This window comes from Schistocerca piceifrons, chromosome 2 (assembly GCF_021461385.2).
Source record: "Schistocerca piceifrons isolate TAMUIC-IGC-003096 chromosome 2, iqSchPice1.1, whole genome shotgun sequence".
In the NCBI taxonomy this organism is placed as follows: domain Eukaryota; kingdom Metazoa; phylum Arthropoda; class Insecta; order Orthoptera; family Acrididae; genus Schistocerca; species Schistocerca piceifrons.
Window position 1 is genome coordinate 1,066,700,144 of NC_060139.1, and position 15,353 is coordinate 1,066,715,496.

General features: G+C 44.4%; 1 protein-coding gene across 1 annotated transcript in view; it reads right to left on the reverse strand.

Moving 5' to 3' along the window:
• LOC124776663 (general transcription factor IIF subunit 2) overlaps positions 1–15,353 on the reverse strand; it is a 77,291-nt gene that overhangs the window by 28,398 nt on the left and 33,540 nt on the right. Inside the window, exon 3 of the mRNA XM_047251764.1 lies at positions 7,083–7,156. Within this exon, the coding sequence (XP_047107720.1) occupies positions 7,083–7,156 (74 nt within the window). The remainder of the gene's footprint in view (positions 1–7,082; positions 7,157–15,353) is intronic.

Here is a 15,353-nt window from a genome sequence, read left to right on the forward strand (position 1 = left end):
AGAGTGAAAATCTCATTCTAGAAACATCCCCCAGGCTGTGGCTAAGCCATTTCTCGGCAATATCCTTTCTTTCAGGAATGCTAGTTCTGCAAGGTTCGCAGGAGAGCTTCTGTAAAGTTTGGAAGGTAGGAGACGAGGTACTGGCAGAAGTAAAGCTGTGAGGACGGGGCGCAAGTCATGCCTGGGTAGCTCAGTCGGTAGAGCACTTGCCCGCAGAAGGCAAAGTTCCCGAGTTCGAGTCTCAGTCCGGCCCACAGTTTTAATCTGCCAGGAAGTTTCATATCAGCGCACACTCTGCTGTAGAGTGAAAATCTCATTCTAGAAACATCCCCCAGGCTGTGGCTAAGCCATTTCTCCGCAATATCCTTTCTTTCAGGAATGCTAGTTCTGCAAGGTTCGCAGGAGAGCTTCTGCAAAGTTTGGAAGGTAGGAGACGAGGTACTGGTAGAAGTAAAGCTGTGAGGACGGGGCGTGAGTCGTGCTTGGGTAGCTCAGTCGGTAGAGCACTTGCCCGCGAAAGGCAAAGTTCCCGAGTTTGAGTCTCGGTCCGGCACACAGTTTTAATCTGCCAGGAAGTTTCAAGTATTAATCTGTTGAGGAAGATGTAACAATGTTTTTTATTATGAATGACAAGAAAAGAAATACAGCAGAGTCCCACTAAAAAGAACCCTGGTAATCCAAACGTTCCGTTAATCTGAACATGAAAAATGTTAGTCTAAGTATGGAAAACTGTGCGGTAAACTGCTGTACACACACACTATTTTAATCTACACAGTACAGTAAACATGTATTAGAAAAATTGGCAAGAAAACATTAGGTTTAAACAATGCATAACAATGAAAGAAAAGTCGTCAACCTTACTAACATACAGCGGACATTTTATCCCTACTGTTTAGATGACAAAAACTCAGTCATTGTTTTCGGGTGTAATGAAGACAGTCTGTTATATGACACATAACTGTACCATCATCTTATAAACATCAAATCAGCAGGTGTCGTAGTGGGCTGGCTGTTGCTCCAAATAATGTAGCGCAACGTCAAGAGCTTCTGCTGAGTCACTGTGTGGCACCAGCTCTCCTTTGTCGTTTTCAGGCTCATTGTCACTTCTGCCACAGCAGTCCTCTTCTTCCTGGTCTTGAGTCAGAGCAGCAACTAAATCAGTGTCAGTAAGGTTCTCCACACATGCCCCATCTGATGCAATTCACTCATTTACGTCTCCTTCATTATCTTCTTCACATCCAGGGATTGCTGTATCATTTGTAGTAGATTTTCTTCTTCATTTTCAACTAGGTTGTCCTGAAATTCAAGAGATGTCCACAGTTTTCTCCACAATTTTCTCAGAGTATTTTCTGGAATATTCTGCCATGCCTCAGCGGCCCGATAAACAACATCCCTCAGATTGGTCTTTTTATTTTGTCCACTAAAGGAATGCTATCATATTGGATCAGCATTCTTAAAAACCGTTTTCTGTACATCAGTTTTAATGTTTACAGTACACCATGGTCCACTGGCTGCAGAAGTGGTGTAACATTCGGCGGCAAAAACTTTGCCACAATTTCTCCATTACATAATTCCTCAGTGTTGGGATAAGATGGTGCATTATCAATCAATAGGTTTGCATGAGGAGACAAATGATTTTCCTTAGAAAACCGTCGAACAGAGGGAACAAACTGGCTATGAAACCATTCTTTGAACAGCTTCCCATCCATCAATGCTTTTTTCTGGTTGCGATAATATACAGGCAAGGACTTCATGTTGCAGTTTTTAAAAGCTCTGGGCCTAGCAGATTTGCCGATCAGCATTAAAGGCAGCTTAAGATTACCAGCAACGTTGCTGCATGCTAATAAAGGCACACGATCTCTGCACGTTTTAAAACCAGGAGCATGGTCTTCTGCTTTTGATGCCAGTCTTTTTGTTGGTAATGCCCTAAAATTAAGGCTAGTCTTGTCAGTGTCATAAATTTGTTGGGGAGAATGCTTTCCCTCTCTTATTTTTTCAAACTCACCCAAATATTCCTTCGCTACATCACGCTCAGAAGGAAGCTTCTCTCCAGTGATTATTAGCTGAAGGATTGCATGACGTTTCTTGAATCTGTCCAACAACTCGTACTCGCACTGAAAGACTCGTCACCATTCATTAACTTGTTCAGGTAAACAGCCTTCTCCTGCACCAGTGCTCCACTCAAAGGAGCTCCCCTTTCTCTTTCCTGCATACACCAAAGGAAAAGAGCTTCATCCACTCTATCATACTGGGAATTTCGAGTGTTTTTCACAAAGACGTTGCACAGGACTGTTCAAGCTCCACTCGGTTCTTCTTGCAATCACACATGGTTGCTTTCCCAACACCCAGTTCTATTGCCAGTTTAGATACATTCTCACCATTGTCTATCCACTTCAAAGCATTCAATTATTTTTTTTTTTTTTTTTTTTTGAGAGTTAACGTTGTATGTTTCCGTTTATTCACGACGAAAATATGTACACCACTACGCCTGAACAAATTCAATACAACTGTTACGCGTGCCAGCGATCAATAACTAACATAACCAAGCTCTTTGTGAGCCAACTGGTAGTGCACTGGCCTCTGACACTGCAAAGGTCTCAACTATGCAAAACAAGGGCAGAGAGAGAGAGTGAGCCATTGTTCCCGCACTTGTTCCCATTTGTTACCATGGTGTACCTACTTATCTGCTTGGTATACTTCATTCTAGAAACTAGTCACCATAATTCTGGCTAATCCGAACAAATAGGTAATCCGAACAGGGTCCGGTCCCGGTAAGTTCAGATTAAAGGGACTCTACTGTATTTACAACAAATTTCCATATTTTCAAGATAATTTTTTTATTGGAAATAATATATTACCAATCTCTGACACGCATTATAACAGTATTCTCCATTTTGAAACTTATTTACATAATCAAGGAAGGTGAATCCAGGAAATATTCAGGCAATTCTTGCTGCAAAACAATGTAAAACCTTGCTTGCACAGTGCTTCCCGACAATCAACAGCGAAGTGAGCTCCATTTTGGTTTTGCTCAAGCAGTATACAACGCGCGCTTGCTGAACATGCTGTTTTACAGGCAGGTGTGCTGCAGTTTTAAGAAAAAATGTCGACCTTGCAACTGATATTGTGATACTTATTTTTACTAATAAGAACTTTTGAGCTTGGTGTGGTTCCCATCCTTGGTTTTAAACAAAAGGTACTAATTAGCTTATTCACCAGTATGACGCAGAACTGCTGTGGTTTAGGAAATGGGTAGCATTCGGGAAAGTTGTCCAGAACACCACATCGAGGGAGACTAGCTAGATGGGAAGACCAGGAAAGACTGACTCGTGGGGACTACATCGGACAATATTTGAAAATCTGAGAGCTTAGAGGAGGAACACAGGGCAATAAGCAAGACAGAGATTACTGACAAAACATTATGCAAGAGTTAATAACAGCGGAAAGCTAATTACATTATATGTGGCGGTGGTGGGGCGGGAAGGGGGGGGGGGGGAATAGACAGGTCAGAAAATAAAATGCATAGAAAAATAAAATGGAATGAAGAAAAGAATGTGAAGAAATTAAAGAAAATGACCAGTCACTATTGAACTTTTAACTAGATTTACAGCAGCTCAGTAAATTAGTACTACCAATCTTACAGGTGGGGACAGGGAACTAGCCACTAGCTATCGAAAAGGGGGGGGGGGGGCGGCAGGGTATACTGCTTCCTCTTTGAAGGAATGAGTTATCAATTTATGGTATTTTCAACCTTAATGTGTTAATTTTGGTTTTTACTTTTTATTAGAGCTTACATCAACTGCTAATGAATTATTTGATAAGATCTTGATATATACAGACGATAATAGTCAAGAGAATCAATGAAATATGAATATAAATGCTAAGACAGACCTTTTTGTTTTAGGACTGTGTTCTAAAGGATGTATAGAAATACAAGTGGCTGACAGCCTGATCAATAAAGACGATGGCTTCACTCTCAGTAAAGTGTAGAACCCAGTGCACAGCCAACTGAAGTCAAAATTCCACATGCAACAGGGAAAGCAAAAGCACTGAGGGACAGGAGTTCACTAGCAGCATATGACAATCACATTCCCCCATCAATCCACCTCATGCAGTATGCGGCCAGGTAATGAGGGAAGTGATGTGGAGCAATAAGAGTATAAAGGAGGCACAACATAGTGAAGATTCTCCTTCTACGGGTATCACCTGAAGGTCACGTCAAGGAACACCGACAAAATATCGTGTTACATAAATGACTGCACTCGGCCGGACTCTCCAAGAGCAATGCAAATAGATCCTTAGTTGTAGATGAGAAAAATCACTGCAACGAGGAAAGACTATCAAATTAAGCTAATCGCAAATTTGTGTGTTGACAGGGAATATTATCAATAGGTGCGGTATGACATCTGACCCAGAAAGCTATTACTTATCAAACAACGGAAACCAGGATGGGTCGCGAAAGGCACAACAAAAAAAAAAGATTCACACAATTATAGCTTTCGGCCATTAAAGCCTTTGTCAGCAGTAGACACACACACACACACACACACACACACACACACACACACACACACACACACACACACGCAAACACAACTTGCACACGTCTCTCTCAAGTTGTGCAAGTTGCGTTTGCGTGAGTGTGTATGTGTGTCTACTGCTGACAAAGGCCTTAATGGCAGAAAGCTATAATTGTGTGAATCTGTTGTCTATAGCGACTCAGCATCTCCGCTATATGGTGAGTAGCAACTTTCCTTCTCTGGATCATTACTTATATAAGCCATGGTCAACCATCCTGAAGTAAGTGCTTGGGTAAATCCTAGTAGTGGCAGAGAAAGTGATTATATAGTTGGTTACAATAGAGGGAAACATTCCACGTAGGAAAAATATATCTAAAAACAAAGATGATGTGACTTACCAAATGATAGTGCTGGCAGGTCGACAGATACACAAACAAACACAAACATACACACAAAATTCAAGCTTTCGCAACAAACTGTTGCCTCATCAGGAAAGAGGGAAGGAGAGGGAAAGACGAAAGGATGTGGGTTTTAAGGGAGAGGGTAAGGAGTCATTCCAATCCCGGGAGCGGAAAGACTTACCTTAGGGGGGAAAAAAGGACGGGTATACACTCGCGCACACACACACATATCCATCCACACATATACAGACACAAGCAGACATATTTATGTTGGTGTTGTGGGAAGTATCCAGATAACCCAGACGATGTAACACTGTGCCAAGATGTGCTGGCCGTGCACCAAGGCATGTTTAGCCATAGGGTGATCCTCATTACCAACCTATCCGAACTCCGGAGATGGGAACTTGCTCTTCAATATATCCTCTCTTCCCGTTACCCACCAGGCCTCAATCTCCGCTAATTTCAAGTTGCCGCCACTCATACCTCACCTGTCATTCAACAACATCTTTGCCTCTGCACTTCCGCCTCGACTGACATCTCTGCCCAAACTCTTTGCCTTTACAAATGTCTGCTTGTGTCTGTGTATGTGCGGATGGATATGAGTGTGTGTGCGAGTGTATACCTGTCATTTTTTCCCCCTAAGGTAAGTCTTTCCGCTCCCGGGATTGGAATGACTCTTTACCCTCTCCCTTAAAACCCACATCCTTTCGTCTTTCCCTCTCCTTCCCTCTTTCCTGATGAGGCAACAGTTTGTTGCGAAAGCTTGAATTTTGTATGTATGTTTGTGTTTGTTTGTGTGTCTGTCGACCTGCCAGCACTTTCATTTGGTAAGTCACATCATCTTTGTTTTTATATATATATAGATAGAGAGAGAGAAGAGAGAGAGAGAGAGAGATTAACTTCAATGATATCAATTAATTAATAAAAGAGTACTACGGCTCCTAGACTGAATTCTGTCAAGTTAAGGTGAAAATAGTCATGAGAAATGTTATGCATGTATACAGATGGGAGTAGTATTATGTACCCAAGGTATAAAAGGGCAGTGCATTGGCGCAGCTGTCATTTGTACTCAGGTGATTCGAGCGAAAAGATTTCCGACGTGATAATGGCTACACAACAGGAATTAACAGACTTTGAACATGGAATAGTAGTTGGAGCTAGACACATGAGAATTGCATTTTGAAAATAATTAGGGAATTCAGTAGTCTAAAATCCAAAGTGCCAAGAGTGCGTCGAGAATATTAAATTTCGGGATTATGTCAAGAACATTAAATTTTAGGATTACCTCTGACCACGGACAACATGGAAGTTTGCTTCAGAGCTGAATATCAGCTTGAAAGCAAAATATCCTCTTCCAGTGTTTCCTGTATTGTGATGCAAAATTGAAAGTGCCAGCCACCCATAATCTTCCTGTTTTAACTGTTGCTCAAGCTGTACATGGTATGGTTTGAAATGCATCCGCCATTGCAAAATCTTCCCAAAAGTTTGCTGTGGTATTCCAAGTTCATGCAAGGACCACGAACAAAACCATCACTCACCCTCTGCACCACTGCATCTGGAAGATTTGGTCAACTGGCACTTTTCTGTTTACAGACAACCTGGGTCTCTAAATTGTCGATACCACTGCAGAATGCCCTGTTTACATAGCAGTTCTTTATCATAATTCCTTCTGAATGCACACCGCACTGTGGTAACAGATAAACATCTCACATATTCCAACGTACAAAATTTTTTTCTTGTTCTGTCACTATTTTGTCAAGGTGCTGCACTTGTAAAACCAACTGATGGCCGCAAAGAAAACTTTGCAACACTCATTTTGAATGATCTCAGTAAAATAAAAAACAATATTGTGATTTTCTAGTTATCACAGTTCTAAGTAAACTGCTCAGGTGCTTGAGTCAGTGAGGTGATTGTTCCATACTCCACACTACTCCCCATCCCACATGAAAATGGAGTTTACTTTACAAATAGCCCTTATATTCTGATAAACCTTTGCATGCCTTGTATAACTGAAGATATGACGAGAAGATAAATCTGTTGCTTTGAAAATAAAGTTATGTTTCTTCCATCTCCCCAATCAGGCAAATACAAATACCAGAAATGTTGTATTAGGCTACAAACCACAAAAAGATTATTTAAAAATTATAATTTTTCTACTCACTTGGTAATTTTTAGTTTTCCTACTTCTATGTTACCAGGTGCTTTGTCCCATTTGTTAGCTACATATTTTGGAACCTGAAATTAAATGCGTTATTAATATCTACATGAATATGCAATACTGCAAATGAACTGAATAATACATAATCTGAAATGCAATTTATGTACAAACTGCACAGTTATCTTAACTCAGCTCTGGGTTATGGAATAAATGTCTGACACACAAAACAAACCTCTTAGTACTTTGAGTTCAACAAAATGTAACAGTTATTATTTACTTAAAACAGTAAAAATTTCCAGAATCCCATAGTGTACATTTTTGTACTTAAAAAAAAATATATATATATATATATATAGCAACAGACCTACTCAGCAGGGTAAGTCGAAGCACAAAACTGAGTGGAGCTACTAATGTGAACCTCCTCTCATTATATTGGACTGTAGGTTTTTTGAAGGTGGTGAAGTAATGGCATACTAATTCATTCGTACATCATGTTCCATAGATCCACTCAGGCAGAGAAATAACTGGTGTGTGTGTGTGTGTGTGTGTGTGTGTGTGTGTGTGTGTGTGCGAGAGAGAGAGAGAGAGAGAGAGAGAGAGAGAGAGAGAGAGAGACGGGAGTCCGGAGGGGGGGGGGGGGCAGTTGGGAGGGGTGGGTGGGGGGATGGGCAGCCTAGATTTGTGTGGCAGGGGCTTTCAATGGGAAGTTCTTTTTGTAGTTTTATTTGTTTTTTATTGTAATATATATGGTATGGGTGTATGTGTTTCTATCAATCAATGGAAAATCCAGGATGGAATGTAACAATACTATGAAAGTCATTACCATATAGCGGAGGTGCTGAGTCACAGATAGGCATAACAAAAAGACTGTCACAAACAAAACTTTCAACCGAAAGCTTTATCTGTGACAGTCTTTTTGTTGTGCCTATCTGCGACTCAGCATCTCTGCTATATGGTGAGTAGTGACTTTCACAATCTTGTATATGTGTTTCTAGTTGTTTACGTATATCGAAACATGATGATGTAAGTTGTCATGAATTTTGGGGGTTGGACAAAAATATGGAAACACTACAATAAAAGCATGTCTCAACATAAATGCATCTGCAAGCCAAACATGCAGATTGCGCTGCCGTATTTGATCACAAAAGGCACCTGTGCAATGTACTCAATATGTGGCAGACATGTCAATCATGATCAGAGCAGTGGTCTGTATAGTTGAGAGTACATTGTCAGAGCTAAGTGAATTCAAATGTGGGCAAATTGTTAGTGCTTATATGGTGGGTGCTTTTCTAATTAAGGCAGTCGACGCGTTTTGTGTTTCAAAAGGCACCATACTGCAGATTTACACTACAATCAGGGAAGTTGGAAAAAACATCATCCACCAAGTCACAACATGCATGAAAGTATGCATTGAGTCATCATGTCAGATGATCACTGAAGAGGACTGTGATGAAAAATTGGACAATGACAGCTGCAAAAGTATCTGCAGTACTGAATGTCACACTCGTGGACCCTATCAGCATCAAAACAAGATGGGAACTCTGTAAGCTGGGAATCACATGGTGAGCTGGAAGAGCTGGGATTCCAAAACCATTCATCAATAATGCAAATGCTTGTAACAGGACAATTAGGTATCTGAAGCCATAAAATATGGACTACGGAGCAATGGTTGGTTGGTTGGTTTAAAAGAGGGGGAAAAGGGAACAAACTACAAGGTCATTGGTACCTTGTTCCTAATAAAATAATGCCACAAGTGTGAGAATAAAACAGACGAGACATATAACACAAAACGGAAAGAAAGGAAAGACCACAAGAACGAAGGAAAGGCAGCGAACACTAAAAGGAACAAAAATGGACAAGAAAACAACAGAGAGATGCAAGAAACAGTTAGAAGAGAGTAAAACAAGAAAGCAGATTATAGTGGCTGGCCGAACACAAAAATAAAAAGGGAAAGCCAGCCACCCTGTAACACATTAAAATCTCCACCCTAAAAGCACTAGTTTGGAGGACACACAGGGACAAAGGACAAGCGCTAAAACTCAGATCGAATCATAAAACCAACCCTCATGGATGAAACGTACAACCAAACAGCCGATGAGGCGTTGTCTGCTAAAATCAATGATAACAAGTCCAGCAACTGAAGATGAAGGTGCAGGGCAGCCAAAGAAGGACAGAGCAGAAGAATACGAGCCACTGTCAACCAGGCGCTGCACTGACACTGAGGTGGTCTTCATGGCGCAGGAGGCAGCTGTGGGTCACCCAGGCATGGCCAATGCAGAGCCGGCAGAGAACAATGGAATCCCCTCATCAAAGACTTCCACACATTCATGGTCCCCTTAATGGCTTGCAGTTTGTTGTGTGTACGGACATTTTACCATTCCGTCCCCCAAAGCCGAAAAACCTTGTGGCATAATAACATATGCAGGTCAGTTGCAGGGATGCCCATCTCCAGAAGTGGTTTCCGTGTAGCCTGATTGGCCAGCCTGTCAACAAGTTCATTTCCTGGGATTCCGACGTGACCAGGGGTCCAGACGAACACCAGTGAATGAGTGGACCGTTCCAGGGCATAGATGGATGCACGTCTGATCTGCAATGGAGGGACCCCAGCCTCCACTAGTACACTGGTCACCGGATTCATCGTAAAAGCTCCTGCTGCTAGTCGAACCCCGCAGTGGTGCACAGGTTCAAGTAAACGCAATGCTGAGGGCACTGCCAAACCATTAATCACACTTCCATATTCAGTTCGGGAATGGACAAGGGCTCTGTAGAGCTGCAGCAGTGTAGAGCGATCTGCACCCCAACTGGTGTTGCTCAGGCAGCAGAGGGCATTGAGGTGCTACCAGCACTTCTGCTTAAGCTGACAAAGATGAGGAAGCTAAGTCAACCAAGCGTCGACAACCAGTCCTAAGAATTGATGTATCTCCACTACACAGAGTGGATCGTCATGAAGGTAAAGTTCTGGGTCCGATGAACAGTACGATGCCCAGTGAAGTGCATGACACACAACTTTGCAGCTGAAAACTGGAAGCCGTGAGCTAGAGCCCATGACTGCACCTTGTGGATGGCTCCCTGTAGGCGATGCTCAGCAACACCAGTGCTGGTGGAGCAGTGTGAAATGCAGAAGTCGTCTGCCTACAGAGAAGGTGAGGCAGAGGGCCCAACATCTGCTGCTAGACCATTAATGGCCACTAAAAATAGAGAGACGCTCAATACAGAGCACTGCGGGACTCCATTCTCCTCAATATGGATGGAACTATGGGAGGCACCAACCTGGACATGGAAAGTACGAAGCGACAGGAAATTTTGGATAAAAATTGGGAGCGGGCCATGGAGACCCTACTCGTACAATGTGGCAAGGATATGGTGTCGCCAGGTCATGTCATATGCTTTACGTAAGTCAAAAAAGACAGCAACCAGGTGTTGGCATCTGGAAAAGGCTGTTCGGGTGGCAGACTCAAGGGACACAAGATTATCAGTGGTAGAGCGACCCTGGCATGGAACCAGTAGGCCACGTGACTCCAGGACCCAACCCAACAGCTGACATAACATACATTCTTACACAGATGTTGGTGAGGCTGGTGGGCCACTAGCTGTCCACATCAAGTGGGTTTTTACTGGGTTTGAGCACTGTAATAATGGTGCACTCCTGCCATTGCGATGGAAAGATGCCATCGCACCAGAACCAATTGAAGATGATGAGAAAACATCGCTTTTAGTCAGATGAGAGATGTTTAATCATCTGGCTGTGGATCCGATCTGGCCCAGGAGCTGTGTCAGGGCAATGTGCAAGGGCACTGAGGGGCTCCCACTCTGTAAATGGGGCGTTATAGGATTCACTGTTGCATGTGGTGAATGAGAGGACATTCCCTTCCAGCCGCCATTTGAGAGTGAGAAAGGCTTGGGGGTAATTCTCTGACAGAGAGGCTCAAGCAAAGTGCTCGACAATCACGTTTGCGGTGATTACCATTTATGGTAATATTGGGAACACCTGTTGGTGTCTGGTACCGAAAAAGACGTCTGATCTTTGCCCAGACTTGGGAAGGTGATGTATGGCACCCAATGCTCGAGACGTATCTCTCCCAAAACTCCTGCTATGAGATGCTCCAGGGGAGGGTGCCACTTATGCCGCTGCAGAGCTCACCAACACTCCTTAATTGCTACAGCGACTTCCAGTGACCACCGAGGGACCGCCTTACGCCTCGGGCACCTGCAAGAGCGAGGGATCACGTTTTCTGTCACAGAAACAATTATTGTAGTCACCTGCTCAACGATCACACCTATGTTACCGTATGGGGGAGATTTAACAGTGACAGCAGAGGTGAAAGTTTCCCAGTCCGTGGCCCTGATATGGGGGCAGTGACAGGAAGATGGGAAGTGGTCACTACCATACAGGCCATCATGTGCTCTCCAGTGGATAGATGGGATAAGTCCTGGGCTGCAAATTGATAAATCAATGGCTGAATAACTACTATGAGCCACACTGAAATGTGAAGTGCCCCCAGTATTTAAGAGGCAGAGGTCGAACTGACACAATAAAGTTTCAACATCTCTGCCTCGGCCATTAAGCACTGTGCCGCCCCACAAGGGGTAATGGGTATTAAAATCTCCCAAAAGTAGGAAAGGTTTAGGCAGTTGATCAATCAGTGCAGCTAATACATTCAGGGGTACTGCACCATCTGGAGGAAGATATACGTTGCAGACAGTTATTTCCTGAGTCGTCGTCATTCTGACAGCCACAGCTTCAAGAGGGGTTTGAAGAGGCACAGGTACACTACAGACTGAATCTAGGACATAAATGGAAACTCCATCTGACACTCGATTATAGTCGCTATGGTTCCTGTAGTATCCCTTATAGCCCCAGAGGGCAGGAATCTGCATTGCCAGGAACCAGGTTTCCTGGAGGGCAATGCAGATAGCAGGTGTAAAGCTTAACAGTTGCTGTCGCTCAGCCAGGCAGTGGAAAAACCGCCGCAATTGCACTGGAGGATGACGTGATCATGAGATTGGGAAGGCATGGAACATTCTATGATGTAGTTTACACCTCAGAGTCATGTGCTGCCACAGACTTCTTGCTTGAGCAGGCTATATCCATTGTATCTGATGGTCTGGCAAGAACTAGGTCTTTAGCGGTTGCCAAAATGTCCACTCCATCCTCAGACGCAGAGCTTGCAGGTAGCAGTGGTGTGGGTGCCACTGCAATTTCCTTGGTCTTGGGGGTTTTCTTTTTGGATTTCTCTTGCTGCTCCTTGGGTTTCCCTGGCTGGGAGGACTTCACTGGGTCAGTCTCCGGGACTGAGGATGAGTGTGAAGCCCTTTGACCAGCTGCTTTTGGGCTCTTCAGCCACTTGCGGGTGTCATCTTTCCCATTAGCAGAAACCTGGGAAGGGAGTGATCCAAGGGTCCCGTTCCTAGGGAGAGACGCGGGAGAAGACTTCCGCTTCTCTGGCTCAGAAGTTGGGACGGATGTCCCCAAATAGTTGAGGGGGGGGGGGGGCCTCCAGAAGTACGTGGTGCAGGAGCAACAGGGAGGGAAATGCCCCCCACCATCAAGGGGGCAGGTGTAGTCTTCAAGCTCTGAGAGGTGACTGGGGTTGGCGGAGCTGATGGTGCCAGAACTGTTGTAGCGGCGGTGTAAGACGATGTCATACACACAGGATACAGGAATTCAAATTTTCTCTTAGGCTCAGTGTAGGTCAGTTGGTCCAGGGTCTTGTACTCCATGATTTTCCTTTCTTTCTGGAGAATCCTGCAGTCTGGCAAGCAAGGTGAATGGTGCTCTCCGCAGTTGACACAGATGGGAGGCGGGGCACATGGAGCATTGGGATGTGATGGGTGTCCACAATCTCAACATGTGATGCTGGTAGTACAGGGGGAAGACATATGGCCGAACTTCCAGCATTTAAAGCACCGCACTGGGGGAGGGATATAGGGCTTTACATCACAGCGGTAAATCATCACCTTGACCTTCTCAGGCAATGTATCACCCTCGAAGGCCAAGATGAAGACACCGGCCGCAACCTGATTATCCCTCGGACCCTGGTTGACAAGCTGAACAAAATGTACACCTCGCCACTCTAAACTGGCGCACAGCACATCGTCCGACTGCAAAAGAAGTTCCCTGTGAAATATGATACCCTGGATGATATTTAAGCTCTTATGGGGCATTATGGTTACAGAAACATCCTCCAGCTTGTCACAAGCGACTAACTCCCATGACTTGGCAGAAGATGCTGTTTTGATCAAGACTGACCCAGATCTCATTTTGGACAAGCCCTCCACCTCTCCACCTCCTCAAATTTGTCCTCTAAATGCTCAACAAAAAACAGAGGCTTCACCATCACGAAAGATTCCCCATCAGCTTTCAAACATACAAGGTAATGCGGCGAATAAGATCCGCTGCCATCCTCAGCCTGACATTCCTCCCTTGGTATGGCCAGGGAGGGGAACAATTTGGGGTCATGCTTCTGTGCGTTGAATTGAGCTCGTCAACACTTAGAGACTGCTGATGTTTCACACCAGCAAGAGATCAAGGACTATGCTTCATCACATGTCATCCACCCTGATGCCACCCACTCTGACCAGGGCTCTCCCCATGGGCACCACCCAGCCACAGCAAAGGCCACCTGGCAGGATGGCCATTGCTGGGAGTCCCAATGCCCCAGGGGATGGGCATCTACTCCATGGCATACATGGGAGTTAACAGTGCAGGGATCAGCAGAGCAATCCCTGTGTGGCAGGGGGCTACAATCAACAGGGTACATGGCCACCCCACCACAATGGACTGACTACCGTGCTGGATATCAGGTGCAAAGAAGCCCATGGTCATCGTCGACGCAATAAGTGACATTACATAGTGTATGGTGGAAAATGCACCCAGGACGGTGTCCTCGCCCAAGAGGTGGAGAATGGGCGAGACTGCAATGCGACGATGAGAAAGTGAGCTAAAGATCTCAATGTACAATGGACACGATGCACCATGTAAGGCCCCCTTCCCCAGTTGGCTCACTCTTCGGGAAAATTTTGTAGAATGGAGGTTAACCCCTACAGGGGTCCATCATATAAAGGCCAAAACGTGTGAAACTCCTTTTAATTGCCTCTTACGACAGGCAGGAATACCTCAGGCCAATTCTTACCCCCGGACCCAGGGAGGGACAGAGCAATGGAAGGAAGTCATTAGGTCTGATAAGTCTTGTTTCAAACTGTTCCCAACTTCCGGTCAAGTTCATTTTCAAGAGTGAAACATGGCAAGGGTCCCGATATGATTAAGGCCATAATAGCACGTTATTCCAACTGCCCCATGGTTACTCTGCAAGGTCACATTACTGTCAATGACTATGTGACCATTTTGGCTGATTATGTCCATCCCATGGCACAATGTTTGTTCATCATTGGTGATGCTGTGTTCCAATACAACAGGGCTCCTGTTCACACAGCTCGCATTGTTCACGATTGGTTCGTCAACACAAGGATGACCACCACTCACCAGACCACAATATTACTGAGACTTTGTAGTCTGCTTTGGAGAAAAGAATGCGCGATTCCTATCCTCATCCATCATTATTACCTAAACTTGCCATTATTTTGCAGGAATAATGGCATAAGATTTCACTGAAAACCATACAGGATTCCAACATTGGAAGCTTTTTTGAATGTCCATGGGTTTTCTGCATCTTTTGAAATATAGTAATGAGTCGTGTTTTTTTGTTTGTCCACATTTCTGTCCACCATCTGTATAATACACCGGTGGCGGGGTGGAGGGGGGCGGGGTGGAATTGCAACGTCCTCAAGGGGTGTGTGCAGTAGCACCAGAGCATAACTAGTGCACACTCTGGAGTTGTAGTGCTAGTGATTTATTTGTCATGGTCATTAGCAACCAGATGGCACTCAAGAGGCCTGTCTGCGCACTCTCTGAATCAACTCTGCAGGCAATAGCTGTGCTGAAGTTTGACATGAACATTGTTCGCAACTTCATTCTAGGATACAATCGCGCCCAACCGATGAGCACATACTCTTGTTGACAATTTCAGTCATATGAACTGGGTCACACTGTGGGCCTGTGGGAAGCAGGATGAACGTATTGACAGACTGCTGCGCATATTGGACATTATGTATCGACGGTGCGTCGCTGCCTTCAGCAGTGGTCTGTGGGACATTCCCACATTCATAGGAAGACCCTGGACGTCTGCACAATACAGACGTGCATCATGACCGACATGTTGTATAAGCAGCAGTGGCCAAACAAAAGTCATCCAGGGAAGAAATCTGGAGACATGC